The sequence below is a fragment of the Microtus oregoni genome, unplaced genomic scaffold, assembly GCF_018167655.1.
Source record: "Microtus oregoni isolate MIOR12 unplaced genomic scaffold, Mior012 000024F_ref0000369, whole genome shotgun sequence".
Lineage (NCBI taxonomy): Eukaryota > Metazoa > Chordata > Mammalia > Rodentia > Cricetidae > Microtus > Microtus oregoni.
In genome coordinates this window covers 11299086-11315140 of record NW_024543083.1, presented here as the reverse complement: position 1 = coordinate 11315140, position 16055 = coordinate 11299086, and the positions used below count along the sequence as shown (strand labels likewise).

Below are 16055 nucleotides of genomic sequence, written 5' to 3'. Positions count from 1 at the left end.
GGAGCTGCATTTGGTAACTTAAAACTCACTGGAAGAATCCTGCTTGTGCATGTTACCTGATGATGGCCCGTGCGGAGTCCCTAAAAAATCAGGACCCAGATATTAGGGGCAAACAGATTTAACCCAGATGAGAAGGCAATGAATGTGGACTGTGACCAGGAGCATGGCTTGGCTAATTAACTGGAACCAACCAGGCAGGGAACAGTGGTGACTCCAGCAAAGAGAATGTTGCACTTGGGACGAAATATGCTCAGGAGCTGTTTCAGAAGACAAAACGGTTATGTCACTCTATGAAAAGCTTTTGAGCTGACTTAGTCGTGAGACTAAATTTGATGGTTTCATACAGAAATCAGAAATGGGGTGCGGTATGCAAATAAAACATAAATCTATCAGCAACTTCAAGTAGAGTCAAAGAATAGGAATGCATCCCAGAAATGGCTGGGTTAGAAATGGGTCTGGGGAAGAGCAGGCATTTCCAGGAACGGCATCTCACGAGACTCCCACCTATGGGGTTTGCTGGCTCCAACCTCATTAATAATCCATAGCAGGGACTGAGGGTTTTAGGGCCTGCAGGGCGGGAAAGGGAAGGGGACCACACTGGTTTACTGTACAGCATTCTAGGAAGAGCGCTGTGCCAAGAGCTGATGTACAGCATCTCATTCTTTGTTCAAGGACTCTAACGAGGTGAGCAATGCTCTCACTTACAGCTAACGAGTCAGCGCTCTGAGCATGAGTAACACGCTTCAGGCCACTTGGCTACTGAGTGGAAGGGCTGGTTTATAAGCCGGGTATTAATACAGGGATGTCCAGATTCTATCATTTAAAGAATGAGTCATCATGTATTTTAATTCCTTTCAGAACATTTGATCTTATAGATACCCACAGACAAGGCGCCATATACCAGCTACTACTTCTCTCGATGCTGAAGACAAAGCAGTGACCAAAGGCTCTGGTTTCAAGCAGTTTGGTTCAAGACTTGGGTAGAGCTCATGGTAGGACGCTTGCATGTTCGAGCCCGCTGCTCCACCCGCACCAAGGAGGCACTAGAGTAGATAATACTAAAGTCACCGCACCCAAGGAAGTAAAGGGCATACGAAGCACTCATCCAGTTAGTGTACATGGACCGGTCATTTAGAGCTTTTTGTTTTTGTTCCTTTGAGACAGGGTTTCCATTATAGCCCAGGCTATCCTCAAATTCGCAGCAATGTTCTTGCCTCTATCTTCCAAAAACTAAGACTACAGGCATGAGCCACCAGTCTCCATGTAGAGGCTTTTTCTACCTATATGACAGATGCATAAATAATCTAATGAGTAGAAGAAAAATATTTGAGAGAATGACATCCAAGAAAAAGTGGTGACCAAAGGAAGCAAATGTCGCCCAGGGAGAACAAAAGAACCTCCTGCCTCCCTCCCTCCTCCCCACCCCCTACCTACCAGCCTGCCTTTAACCCAATCCAACAGGAGCAAATCAGTAATTTGGCTGCTGGTTTAAGGAGACAGAATCAGGTGAACATCTAAGCAAAACATGGGCGGGTGAGACAGGAAGTATGGTGTCGGGAGAACAAGTGGAAGTCTAGACCTCTAGAGTAGACCCCACAGGTATACAGACAGGGCTCCTCTGGCAGACACACAGGAAATCCGAGGCCAAGAAGTGGCTGTGGCTTACCCATGAGGTAAGACTGTAGTAATGTCACCTAGGCCTCCATGGGGCTCCACTGCAAAGGAAACGGGAGGATGCTCAGGAAGGTAAATACTGTACATATCAGACTGCTTGGATCTCAGCCTTAAGACCCACACTGGCAAAGTTCCTGAAAGATGAGAGGCCCCTGGACTGCAAAGTTAGAGAATACAGCTGTGTAAGTGGGGTAAATGCTAATGGCTGGAGAACCCAAGGAAAGGATGCGTGACTTCACATCAAACTTTCTGTACAACTGGAAAAACAAACTTGGAGTGAACAAGTCATATATGTACAGGTTGAAAGAATGAAGTAGGGGAGGGCTGAAAATAGGCCATTCTCCAAAAACAGGACACATATTCAAGGAAGAACTCTAGATAACTCTAGAACCCAAACTATCAATTTGCACCAGCCTTGGATGATGGCATCATCACCATCACCATCACCATCACCATCATCATCATCACCATCATCATCATTGATGGAGGAAGGTCATTGGCTAATAAAGGAACTGCCTTGGCCCATTTTATTGGTTAGAGGATAGGTGGGAGGAGTAAACAGAACAGAACGCTGGGAGGAAGAGGAAGTGAGGTCAGTCTCCACCGCTCTGCTCTCGGGAGCAGACGCCTGAGAGAGACGCCATGCCCCACTCCCGGGATGAAGCTCCGACCCAGGATGGACATAGGCTAGAATCTTCCTGGTAAGCGCACCTTGGGGTGCCATACACAGATGATTAGAAATGGGCTAAATTAATATGTGAGAATTAGCCTAGAAGAGAATCGGCCAAGCAGTGTTTAAAAGAATACAGTGTCCGTGTAATTATTTCGGGGCATAAGCTAGCCGAGCAGGCAGCTGGGGTGTTGGGGACGCAGCCCCGCCGCCACTCATATTACTACACATCATCACCATCATCACCATCATCATCATCATCACCATCATCATCATCACTATCATCACCATCATCATCATCATCACCATCATCACCATCACCATCATCATCATCATCACCATCACCATCATCACCATCATCATCATCATCACCATCACCATCATCACCATCATCATCATCATCACCATCACCATCATCATCATCACCACCATCATCATCATCTTTAAAGCCCTGAGCAAGCTCTGTGGCACTTCTCAGATCTGCTTCTCTAGGCTGACTGTCAGAGCCCCACTTCTGTAGGCGAGAGGCAGAGCTGACCGTGAGATCCCCACTTCTCTAGGCGAGAGGCAGAGCTGACTGTGAGAACCCCACTTCTAGGAGACACCACAAACAGGTGTCCGCAGGCCCACGTGACTCTCCTCCCTGATGCCAGCCTTCTCCGAGTGCCATAAGCTCCAGCATCTAAGGACACCCACAGTATCCGTGTATTAAAGAGGGGGCCTTCCTATGCCCATGGCTGGCCAACACCTGCTGCTGTAAGAGTAGAGAGCCTCACTACCAGACGACGACCTAGCTCACCCGCCATTCCAGGAAAGTAGGGTGTGGAGCCCTTTGGTGGGAAGGGAAACCTCTTCCAGGGAATGCACAGTCATTTGCACCATGACTTAGGAAGGAAGGAACTCTATCTGAGCCCTGGCTGAACTCCTCACTTACTCCGGGAGGTTCTCTCCACATCTCACCACACCCTCTGCAGAAGCAATTCCCTAGGTGCCTGACTGGACTCACGTCTACCCTGCAGGGCCTGGCTTTGTTTCTAGGACGGGACTTACCAATGTCACTCAGCAGGGTAAGGATGGCTCCTTCCCGCAGGCCACAGCAGTTTTCAAACTGGTTCAAGTACTAAGGAGAAGATGAGAAGCGGGGTCAGTCTGGGTGGTCAGAGACCCCTGAGAAGCCCACCTGCATCTTCTGCCAGTCAGGGAGCTGAGTGCTGGGACTACATCAGGGTTCAGGGGAGCTGGCTGGAGGCAGCTGGGGCAGTAGGACTTGCTCCAGGGTCAAAGCAAGGCAGCAGCCTGCAGTTATCCATGTATCCACCTCCCTGGCCCCAGAAGGAAGTATTTGAATCAACTTCACTACTGCTGCAAGTCTGAAGAGAGTGGCCGGGGTCTAAGGTCAATAGCAACTGAGTTTGCTCTTGAGATTCCTGCGAAAAGCCACCCTCTGGCTACTCTGCTAACAGGGTCTTCCTTGGACAATCTAATGTGGGGGAAGGTGCACTTGCTATGTACCTGGCAATGCACCTAGTACTGCATGGTGAATTCAGCAGGCTCTATTTGCGCCACCCAGCATCACTGTCCTGAGTCCCACGTCTCAGGACAGTGGGAAGAGCAGCTGAAATCTCCATGCCAGAGGTGAAGAAACTGAGACTGGGGAGTCTAATATCAGCTGGAGCTGGGCTTCGAATGGCTCTACGTTTACCAAGCGGCTCCACGTGCTGCTCCGAGTCATCAACACTCAGACTCATGACCATCCCCGACTGCTTATCTGTGTGCCACACAGTTCACTCTTCTCACGGTTTAGGTTTTTGTTTGTTTTTGAGGCTGTGTATTTTTTTTTTTTTTGGACAGAGTCTCACCATACTTTGTAAGTTGATCTCAAATTCTTAAAAAAAGAGTCTACAGGGTTTCTCTGTGTAGCCTTGGAGTCTGTCCTGGAACTCACTCTGTAGACCAGGCTGGCTTCGAACTCACAGAGATCTGCCTGCTTCTGCTTCCCCAGTGCTGGGATTAAAGGCACGTGCCACCACCGCCTGATGAGTCTCCTGTCTTAACTTCCCCCATAGCTGGACTACAGGTACAAACAAAGCATGGTACATTTATGTCATGAAATTAACTCTGAATCTGAAATTTGCTACCTGCTACTCAAGCTTAGCACTCTAGGACAGTGGTTCTCAACCTGTGGGTCATGATCCCTTTTGGGGGTATTAAACCATTCGTTTACAAGGGTCACCTAAGACCATCAGGAAACACAGATATTACGATTCACAACAGTAGCAAAGTTACAGTTATGAAATAGCAGCACAAATAATTTTGTGGTGGGGGTCACCACAGCATGAGGAACTGTGATATAAGGTCACAGCACTAAGAAGGTTGAGAACCACTGCTCTAAGAGATAATATAGATTTTGCCCACTCTTTTTTTTTAAGTTTTAAAAAGAAGTAAAAGACAAGTTACCTTATTTAGGAAATGAAGAGAACAAGATCATAAAAGCCCTGGGCAGCAGGACTCTCCCCCAGTGCCATTTCAAGCGACAGCAAGGACAGAGGTCCTCTTAAGCAACCACATCCTGCCTCTCCCTAGATCACCCTGAAGTCCAGGCCAAGAGGCACCCTGAGATCTCCATCCCCTTTCCCTCACCTTACGGGGTCTCTGCTGCCCGATGGGGCGGGTGTGCATCTCCACTGTGCTTCTGAGCACCCAGTCACCTGGTCACCCCCACCCACTTCTCTCTCCAGCCTGACCAACTTGTCACTTGATTCTGACAGCTTACAACAGCATGGCTGCCTTCCCACCCAACGGCAAGGTCAGGAAACAGGAGCATCACGGTGTTGTCATATCCTGTCCCTAGCTAAACTCCGTCAGGACTTCCCACCCCTACCGGGAGACTCACTCACAGAAACTTTTCTTTTATGAAGGGGAAAGGCCCCATAGAACAAAGGCCACAGCACATGACGTATGTCAGGGGAACTGCTATGGAAAAGGAGCCCTGAAAGAGCGTCTGGGCCCCACGCTGTGAGTCTTTATAGTAAGGAGCTGAATGGAGTTATAGACGGAGTAGATTTGAAAACAACTCACTTGGAGCTAATTTTTTCCCCCACACTAAATGACCTGACCCAGGTTTACAGACAGGGAGTTCCACCACAGCCATGGTCTACAGCTGGTGATTTATCTAAGGAACGTCTCTGGGCCACGGCATCTACCTGCAGTGCAGGAATTCTATGTAGGTACCAATATGCTGAAACCATAAACCAGGCACCCTATAAAAGCATAAGGAGTATTTAAGTGGCACACAGAACTGTCCCTGTGAACCGGGAGAACTGCCACTGCCCTCTGTCCAGTGTGGCTTTGGAGTGGAGAAGGCAGGACAGCGAGCAGGAAAGTGGAAACCCCACAGGTGAGACGGAAGGACCTGGAACCGCGGCCCTGATCTCCGATGACCAAGCTAAGACTCCCTCCCATCCTCCGTGATTCTGTGCAACACTGTCACGTCTGTGAAGAAAGTCTCTCCCCATTGGACAGCAGTGACACCGATCCCAAAAGCTTGTGGTGGCTCTAACATATCAAAGGGGGAAGAGTCTGTGTTGTGACTTCCCTCTTGCTTCCCTGGTCCAGGTCTGATGGCAAGTTTTCCTTGTCACATTAGTGATCACGTGACACAGCTCATCTTTGGCTTTCTTGCAGGCACTTTTGACTAAGCCTTCTGATTTACACTTATGGGAACCACCCCAAAGAAGGCATAGAAGAGGGTCTTCGCATAGGTGCGGTCAGTCCACTGACTGCTTGAGCTTGCTGGATGATGGTGAATGGATGATGGTGAATGGTCTCTCCGTTTCTCCCCTCCCAGCGTCCCAGCTGACATGGACCTAAATCCCACAACCCCGGAAGACTCACTCTTCGGAGATCTCCTCCTTGGCAGTACTCCATGGCCAACAGAGGCAAATCATTGGGTGCCAAGTTCTGCATCCCCTCGGGGACATCCCGCGCAGCCACAACATTGGGATGGTTCAGCCTAGAAAGAGGGGAAAGCAATAAGCATTTGAGCTTCAGCTCAGATCCATCCCCCTTGTTCCATATCTCAGCTTCCAACAAAGGCACAGAATAACCAGTCCCCTTGGGAACTAAACAGGAGTAGTTTACTAAGTTAACATGTTAACTCAGCCTTCCTCAGCCCTGAAAACTCAAATATCCTATAAGCATATCATGTATCGTTTCATTGTTCTTAAAGTGTCCGATTCAAGTTTTCATTGTGCTGCAAGGCTGCTTCTAACAGGTGACGATAGGGACCTTACGCCATTTAAGGGGACAGGTGATGGGAGCATGCACGTGGGTATTCAAGGAGGGAGGCAACTGCTCTCGCGCTCTCTCTCTCTCTCTCTCTCTCTCTCTCTCTCTCTGCTTTTTAAGAAAGGAGCAGAGGACTGGAGAGATGACTCAGCAGTTAAGACTGGGCTCTTCCAGAGGACCTGGGCTTGAGTTCCAGCACCCGCATATTGGAGGACAACCGTCAACCATCAACCGTCTTGGAACTCCAGTCCCAGAAGGTCCAACTCCACTTTTGGCCTCCTCAGCACCAAGCATGCGCGTGGTATCCAAATGCAGGCAAGACTCATACGTGTAAAAATCAAGTCATTTAAAGAAACGAAAGAAGTGAGCAGAGGGAGCATCTTCTTGGTTGTTTCAAGCTAACTCTTACAGCGCTCACCTACAGGTCACAGCAGTGGGAGGAGAGCATCCACCCAGGACAGAAAGATCCTGTCCCCACACTGTGTGGGTATCCACAGAGGGCAAACAGCAGCAGAGGGTCAGATGCCACTCTGGAATTAGAAGCATAGGGAAGACAAGGATATTTTTGCTGAAAAATAAAAACTTATCACGATTGACTTATATAATTTTTGACAGTGTCTCATGTTGCCCATGCTGGTCTCAAATTCCTGAGCTCAACTATTCCTCCTGTCTCTAGCCTCCCAAGTTGCTGGGCCTATAGGAGCACAACACCATGCTTAGCTATGACAGCTATCTTAAGTTTAATGTAACAGGCCTGACCACAAACTCAATGTAGTGTTTAAGTGCTACTCCTTTAGAAGCCCTGAGGACAGTCGCCTGTCTGGATAGCCTGGCAGTGTCCTGATGGAAGAGACTTAGGGTTCTTTTCTAGACATGGCAGGGAGAGCATGCTGTGGTTTTCATTCCAGCGTCACAGGGTTGTGGAAGTGGCTTCCCCAGATAAGGGCGCAGGTCCTCACCGTCTCATGATCTGGATCTCCAGGCACCAGCGGTCTCTGTTCTTCGGGCTGAGCTCCTGTCGGCACTGCTTGATGGCAATCTGTTCTCCTGTCGCCTACAGAAAGGGCACACTGGGCATCAGAACAATTAACGACCAAACAGAAGACCCCCACAGAGCCCTGCCAGCCACGCAGGTAGCCTAAGGAACACCTGGACCGTCTGGCTGCTCTCTTTACCGTCCCCACATTGCAACTTGCTCATCTCCTGTGTCCTCTGCCCATCCAGGGAACACAGATCCTTCAGGCCTTGCTCTGACCCTCTGTCTTCCACAAAAGCTCTGTAGCAAATTCCTGTCCAGGGACGACATCTCTCTCCATACCCCAACCATTGCCATATTAGGTTAAGCCATACAGCATTGCTGGTGACTGTGATTCAACTTGACATTGGCACAGTGGATATCTCCATGCTTTTGTGCAAGAGTTTTTCTCTTGAGAGACGAGTATAGGGTAGTCAGTAGGACACAGGACAGCTCAAACTCCACCTTCTTTCACCAGCTATGCAGAGACTGTGTCTTTACTTAAGAAACAGGAACACTGGCCTGCCACTATTCAAAGCTGAAATGAAGATGAGGACGCATAGAGGGTATCCTCCAACTCTACAGGAGGACAGTTCTCAGCATGACGCATATACTCTTCAGAAGCTCGGCTTCATTGTTAATTGACATACTTCTTTACTTTAGAATGGTCTAGTGAAGTCAAGGCTGATAATCACTATGGCTACAAGGATGACATCGGATTTCTGATCCTCCCGGTTCCCCCTCCCAAGTGCTGGGATTACAGGTGCACACGTACCACCATGCCAAGTTTAGATGTGCTGGGGATCAAACCCAGGGCTTTGTGAACACAGGGCAAGCGTTCCACCAACTGAACTACGTTCTGTAGCACAAATAATAAAAACTTAGAGACAGATATTGGGGTTCGAGAAGATCAGAAAAGCAAAGCAGTCAACCACTAGAGAGACCGTTTACCTCTACCAGATCTTCAGACCAAAGGGCAAGATTCTGTCTCCACAAGTCCTCAGACTAAAGACTCCAGTGAGTTTCTGTCTCTTCTCCTTTATATTCCTCTGCCCGGCCATATCACTCTTGTCTCCACCTCCCTAGTGCTGAGATTAAAGGTGTGTGACTCCCAAACACTGGGCTTAAAGGTGAGAGCCACCACCACCTGGATCCCTTTCTAGATCTTGTGCAGTCCAGGGTAGCCTTGAACCCACAGAGATCCCCCTGCATTCATCCCCCGAGTACTGAGGTTAAAGGTGTGTGCCACCACTCCCTGGCCTCTAGGGCCTTAGTTTTGCATTCTGATCTTCAGGCAAGCTTTATTTATTAAAATACAAATAAAATATCACTACAACATTCTCAACCTCACTGTGGTTTCTTCAATGGAAAAATCAGTATTTTGTGACTTAGCGGGGTGACTGATTCCTGAGGCTAACAGACGTCTCTTTGCTGTATATAGTCCAGGGGAACATGAAGGATGGAAGAGTGCTGAGCCTGTGGTTTTGGCGGCAGTGGCAGCAGCAGCAGCAGAAAGAAGCCCTGGGGTGAGGTGTCCCAGAGTCAAACGTAGCAGCTTCAAGCAAGGCTGAAGGACAGTAGTTATTAGACTCCCTATTCACAGTGACACCAGCCAGTTCACTGAGAAGAGCTACAAAGACTCTCCATTTAATACTGCACAGTATAAAAACGTCTACAGTGGGGACAGGAAGGCAGAAGTTTATCCTGCCTGGAAATCTCTCATCTGGGAACCCAAGCACGAGAGCTTCAGCATGGGCTTACCAGTGGATGTCTGACGGCTGATGCAAGCACCTACCTGAGGATGCTTTACTATTCTCTGCCAAGGACTACTCTGGAATGTTCTCTCTGAACGTTCTAAGCGCCCAATTTGATGGTGTTCTGTTATCTACCTCTATGATATTTCTATTTGTTCTTTCAGTTTTGCTTGCTACACACTTAAAAAACCTCACTCATTCAACACTGATGGAGGGTTATTCTCCATACAGAACAAGATTTCTGCTTCTACATACAGAAGGTGAAGGACTGAAACCTCTAAAGACCTTCAAAATCAGCCACGGTCAACACAGCTTAGACTGTTGGCCCTGTGAGGTAATGAATGTGGGACTGGAAATGACAAGAAGACCGTGGCAAGACTTCCCAGTGTCCCAAGAGGCTAGTGCCCAAGTCATTAGGATCCAACTTGCCTCATATTTATCCAAATGGCCAAAACTCCTGCAAGGGCCTGGGCCTACCTGGTAATGGAAGGAAAATGGAACTCTCCAGACACAATGGGCAGTCATCTAATGTGATCACCAATCAATAAATCAACCCTAAAATTGTGGCGAAGGCTGAAAACTTCAGAAATGAGATTGGTCCCATTAGTACTCTGATGCCAGAGCACAAATATTACAAAATGTCTAAAACAGTCTCAGATCTGTTTTGACTCCACAACTAGGGCTTATGGTGTCCAAGAGGCACTTACTTCCATGCCTAGTTTTCTGGTATGTTCTAAGTATACAACCAAAGCCACAATGCTGGAGCAGGGTCCCTCCCCACAAACCCCACACTCACTATAGGAGCCACTTCCCATCTTCCCCAGAGTCCCTCTCACCCCTAGACAATACCGATCTCTTTTCTGCTTGCATGGACTTCATAATTTGACATTTCATGTAAACCGAGTCATACACGTATAACTTTAGACAGACCTTCTCAAAGGTCTTTCAGACTTCTTAAAGAAGTGAGATGCATTTCTGTAGTGCGTTTGTGCTGCAGCTACGATCCACTTCGGTGACTTCAACAGCCCCTCCGGCCGGCCCTCAGGAGGTATATTAACTGCCCCTGAATCCCTCTTTCCTTTTCTTTGTTAAAGATCCTGATTGTAAGCATGGATTCCGAGGCTCTCTCTGACGAGCTGGCTTCCTTTTTATACTGTAGCTCCTACTGATGCTGAATCAATCACCGTGGCTCACAGTCGAACCGAGGGCAAAGTCCATCTGTGGTCTTCAGGAGTGAGAGGCCATGTTAGGAACGCGTTTCTCTAGTTGGCGTACATTCTCAGAAGCCACAGCTTGGACAAGCCATACCTCAAGGTTATGAGTCCCCAATTTGTCTCAAACTGACTGGAACTTAGTTTTCAGTTTTACTTCCTATTAGTGTTTAGATTCAAATTTCTTCTGTTTTGTCAATTTGATATAAGCGTGAATCATCTGGGAACCTTAATCGAAAAACTGACCCCATCTAATTGCCTACAGCGAAGCCTGTGGGGTATTTTCTTGATTAATGATTGATGTGGGAGGGCCCAGCCCACTGTGAATGGTGTTGCCCCATAGACAGGTGGTCCTGGGCTTTATAGAAAGGCTGAGCAAGCTACAGAAAGCAAGATAGTAAGCAGCATTTCTCCATGGTCTCTGCTTCAGTTCCTGCCTCCAGGTTCCTGCCTTGGCTTCTTTACATGAAGGGCCTGTAAGCCAAATAAACCCTTTCTTCCCCAAGTTGATTTTGGTCATAGTGGCTATTATAGCAACAGAAACCAAATTAGGAATTTCTCCAACTTGCTAGTAAGCAGACTCATTAAATAGAATACAATTTAAAAATTGTCTATATTCTCAATAAAAGGGAAAGGGCCAATCGTATTGGCTGTATTGAACATAGCTGATTTTTGAAGGCCTGTTTTTTGCCTTTTACACAAAAACACAAACCTTGTGTATGACCGTGTATTATAAAGTCTGAAGAGGGTGGGGGGTAAGGAAAGACATGTTCAAGATGCTGGCAGCCACCAGAAGGGGACTGCACAAAGGGAGCTAGAAGGCCAGTCTATAAAGAAAACAGAAGGGTCACCCTGCGCCCTGTAGTTAGCCTCCTAACAATCCAGGGGAAACTCACAGGAAGTGCAGAAGTTCCCTTAGAACTTCATTCCAGGGAGCTCAATCACTTACAACCACCCAAGTAGCAACAGTGTGATCGGGATATAGTCGGAAGTCAGATCCTGCCCAAGATCAATGTTTCAGGGGGGAAAATGGTGTGAAATTGAGCCCAGAAAGAGCCCATGGATGGTACCTAGGCTGGAGAGTCAGTTGGTACGGAGGCACTAGCTACCACGGGTCCTGGAGACCCAGAGCGGTGTGCTGGGTGTTGTTCAATCTCATCAGAGAAGTTTCCACATGCAGTGAATGGCAGTTAAAGGTCCACAGCTGATCAACATCAAGAGCCTGAAATGCTCAGCCCTAAATGAGACATTTACATCCCTCTTCCCTAAACTCAGGAGTCATCCTGGAAAGACTGTAAGAGCCAGAGACTACAACAAAAGAGTATTTTCAGGACCAAGGAGGGCCGTTTCATGTATGAACTCCCAGCAGTGTGACAGCACACACAGGACAAGGAAGGTGTTCATGTATGGACTCACAGCAGTATGAAGCACACACAGGACAAGGAAGGCGTTCACGTATGAACTCCCAGCAGTATGAAGCACGCACAGGACAAGGAAGGTGTTCACGTATGGACTCACAGCAGTATGAAGCACGCACAGGACAAGGAAGGTGTTCACGTATGGACTCACAGCAGTATGAAGCACACACAGGACAAGGAAGGTGTTCATGTATGGACTCCCAGCAGTATGAAGCACACACAGGACAAGGAGGGCCATTTCATGTATGAACTCCCAGTAGTGTGACAGCACACACAGGACAAGGAGGGCGTTCATATATGAACTCCCAGCAGTATGAAGCACACACAGGACAAGGAAGGTGTTCATGTATGGACTCCCAGCAGTATGAAGCACACACAGGACAAGGAAGGTGTTCACGTATGGACTCACAGCAGTATGAAGCACGCACAGGCTCAGCCAGGGAATATCCAAGCACGGAGAGGGAGGTAGGCAGAAAGTCTCCCCCCTAGTTATTGGCAGTGTATAGATGCTGAGAGAGGCAGAATCAGTTCTCTGTAAGGGTGTGTTCTGTGGTGGCAACCACACCTCAGTGAGATGCAGCGTACATTAGACCGGATGGTTTAAAAGACACAAAGCTAGATGGTTAGGGAAGTGGGAGAGAGCTGGGAGGAGTCAGGAGAGAGGAGTTGAATGTGATCAAAGTACACCGTACGAACTTCTCAAATATGCACTGGAAAGCAGAGGCCTGGGATACATTCAACAACTCCTGTACCTAAGGCTCAGGGATCATTTCAGAAGAGGGGGAAAGACTATAAGAGGCAGAATGGGGGGCTTGCTATGAGACTCATCACATAATAATATCAGGAGCCACACCCACAAAGTCTCACTAACATGACTGCCTAAACATGGACAGGGAAAACCCTACGAGGCCTGAAGCCTACATAAATAACTATAGGCAACAAAGGAATACTGAGAGTGGAAGCAAGTGTCTTCCCCAGGGGGAAAACACTGATTGTTAGCCCTGAAGAGATAGATATATATATATATCACATTATACAGACTGAGCAGGTTGTATTTATAAACACACATGTATATCAATATGCATGTAGGCATATAACAATAATTAATGATAAGGGGGCCATGAATTTGAAAGACAGTAAGGGGAGTATATGGGAGGGTTTGTTGGGAGGAAAGGAAAGGAAACGGAAATGATATAATTATATTATAATCTCTAACAATAAAATAGATACTTTTCTAAAAAAAGAAGTCTAGATGCATCTTTATCTTGGACTTGCCAAGTGGCACAGACACCTTTCCCTATGATAAAGGGCCACAACTCCTCAGTCTTCCTGCAAGGCAGACACAAAGCCACACAGTGGCCTCCAATCTCTCCCACAGACGTCAGGAACAGACTCAAGGGACAAATGCATTATCGCCTCCTTGAGCAACTAAATACGCAGCACTGAGTCCGTCAGACCTCTGGCTCTTTATCCACAGATGAGAAAAAACTTGACCCTTCCAGGGATGCCAATTAAAATGAAATGCAGGGTGCGATCCTCAGGCAGCCTTGAGCAGAGCATGAAACTATCATTTCCTTAGATGATGCTCTACCCATGTAATCGTCTCTTTTCCTGACAAGCCAGCTAAAGTCCACTTCCTCTCAAGAACCTGACGAAGTTCCATTTCCTCAAAGTCTTCCCTTGCTACCAAGCAAGCAAGAGAATATGGACACAGCACCTGGCGCAGCTAGCACGGCTTATTTTGCTTTTAGATAGTGTCTCACTATATAGCTCTGGCTGTGCTGGAACTCACTGTGTAAGCCAGGCTGGCCTCAAACTTACAATGATCCGCCTGCCTCTGTCCCGTGTGTTGTGAGTGCTAGGGTTAACGATGCGTGCCACCATGCCTGGCTGACAAATGACATTCTTGATAAGCAGTAAGTAGTTGTTATTACTTTCACACATGAGACTTAAATCTAGACTCAGTCATATTTCTAAGAATTCATTCAGTGTAAGTAGACTTAACCAAGGATGACGTCTTCTCTTTATTTGTCTGCAGGAGTTCAGGGCCACGCCCATTAAAGACCTGAGTTCCAAGATCACACATTAAAACACAAAGGCAGACGGAAGTGATCTTAGCCTTATCAGTAAAGACTAGCACCGCTTTGTAGGAAGAATAACTGATAACACTTTGCCTTCTGACAGCCAGCCAGTTCACTACTTCCTGTAATCTTCACACGGGTCCCCCAGACTTGCTAGCCTCCTTCCCCTGAAAGCCTACATACAGGACAATGTAACATTTGCAAAGGACCCTGCAACATTTCCACAGGGCATTTGCCTCACGTCTTTGCAGTCAGGCTGAGGACCCCTAACGCACACCAGAGGTTGTGGCAAGTGAGTCAGAATTCCAACCAACCTCTGTGTGAATATGAGAATGTGTGGCTCCTTCCCCTGCCTACCCTCAAAAGGAACTGCAGGCTGAGGTCCCTGGAGTTGGATCTTTTTCCTCTCTCTATATATATCTCAAGGTCTTCTGAAAACAATAGCCTACCTGAACCGGCACAGTTTGTGCTGGGCTCTGAGCAGGAGATTTAGAAGCATTCCTATGCAGCAAAAACTGTCAAGCTCACACTGTGGGGGATCCAGGAATCAAGGGAATTGGGGGAGGGGTGTTGCTACACTGCTCTTTTTCAATGGGGAATACAGATTTGGGTATCCCTTAGTTTTTCCTTAGTACTTCAAAATGGTTTGGATTGATTGTAAAGAACCAACTAGTACCTCCGAAATAACTAGGAATATGCTGGGCGTGTCCTAAATGCTAGTTCCAACCTGCAGAAGCCACTGTGGAGTATGTGGTCTGGATCTAAATAGATGTACATGTTAACAGTATGTCCTCTTTTGGGATATTACCTAACTCCCCAGTGCTTCTGTTTCCTGGGCTATGAAATGGAATTAGAGCTGTTGACCCTGGAAGTAAAGCATGTCAGATAAGGCACACAGCTCAGAGTAATGCAAACAAAACCCGCACAGAAGACACCTGGCCTGAGGCTGGCATGCAATAGGTTTGCAGCCATGAGCCCGGTTCTTAGGCAGCACTTCTCTATAATAGCTACGTGCATTCTCTTGTGTATAGACAGGAGAAAGCCTACGAAGTAGCAAGAAGATGCTGGATGCCAAGTGCGGCTACCACATCTTAGATGCATTCTTCAAGAGGCTTCGGACAGAGGCGCAACCACAGGAAAACACGCTGCATCATCTGATCTCAAATATGGACCAAAGATCGCGTCTGCGCATCCAAAGCAGCCCCCTGGCTTTTCCTGTGGATCAGCCCATGAAGATGGCAGAGGACTTTAGACGACGCAGGCAGGTCCTTCAGACAGCACCACTTCAGCTGGGCTCCTCCCCAACTCTGACCCCTGTGCCCTCTATCCCACCGAGTCCTGTTCACGCTACTCCTAGATAGCTCTTACATTTGCCCACTTCTCCCTGTCATCACCGCCATCAGCCAGGCTAGTGTCTCACCTGGACTGCTCAATTGCGAGGCAAGACTTTAATTATAGCTGTCCAGGAAGGATTGATTCCCTAGAAGGGTGGCTTCTAATTTTGGTTATGTTTCTCAAGGGTTGCCCAAGACTAGAATCCTAAAAAAAATTAAATAAAAATAAAAATACACTTCTGGAGAGCCCCTCCAGGGTCTATCAGAAGGTCCTGTAACTGTCCAGGAAGAATGAAAATATAAATGAAAGAGACACCTTCAAACACTGAACCCCAAAGAGATGGGAATTTCCCCAGGAATTTCAGGTTGGGAGAAGAAAGGGTACCACCCAGAAGGGGAATTTGTCTTCTGGAGAAAGGTTTGTAATGAACTCTCAGAAATCTTAGAGGATGACAACATGGGTCAGTGCTAAGCTGGGCCACCGGGCTGCTCTGATGCACATAGCCTTGATCTTCTGTTTAAACCCTAAGCCCAGTCAGGATCCTGAAGACAGACTTGTGTGTTTGCTGGGTCTCTCTGTCCCTCCTCCCAAGGTGACTACATTGACTCCC

The 16055-nt window shown here is 47.6% G+C and overlaps 1 protein-coding gene across 1 annotated transcript in view; it reads right to left on the bottom strand.

Annotated features, from left to right (window-relative positions):
• Positions 1-16055, bottom strand: part of Ikbkb (inhibitor of nuclear factor kappa B kinase subunit beta) — a 47407-nt gene that overhangs the window by 30006 nt on the left and 1346 nt on the right. Inside the window, exons 3-5 of the mRNA XM_041673854.1 lie at positions 7591-7685; positions 6239-6356; positions 3395-3464 (exon numbers count right to left, since the gene is read on the bottom strand). Coding sequence (XP_041529788.1) covers positions 3395-3464; positions 6239-6356; positions 7591-7685 — 283 coding nt within the window. The remainder of the gene's footprint in view (positions 1-3394; positions 3465-6238; positions 6357-7590; positions 7686-16055) is intronic.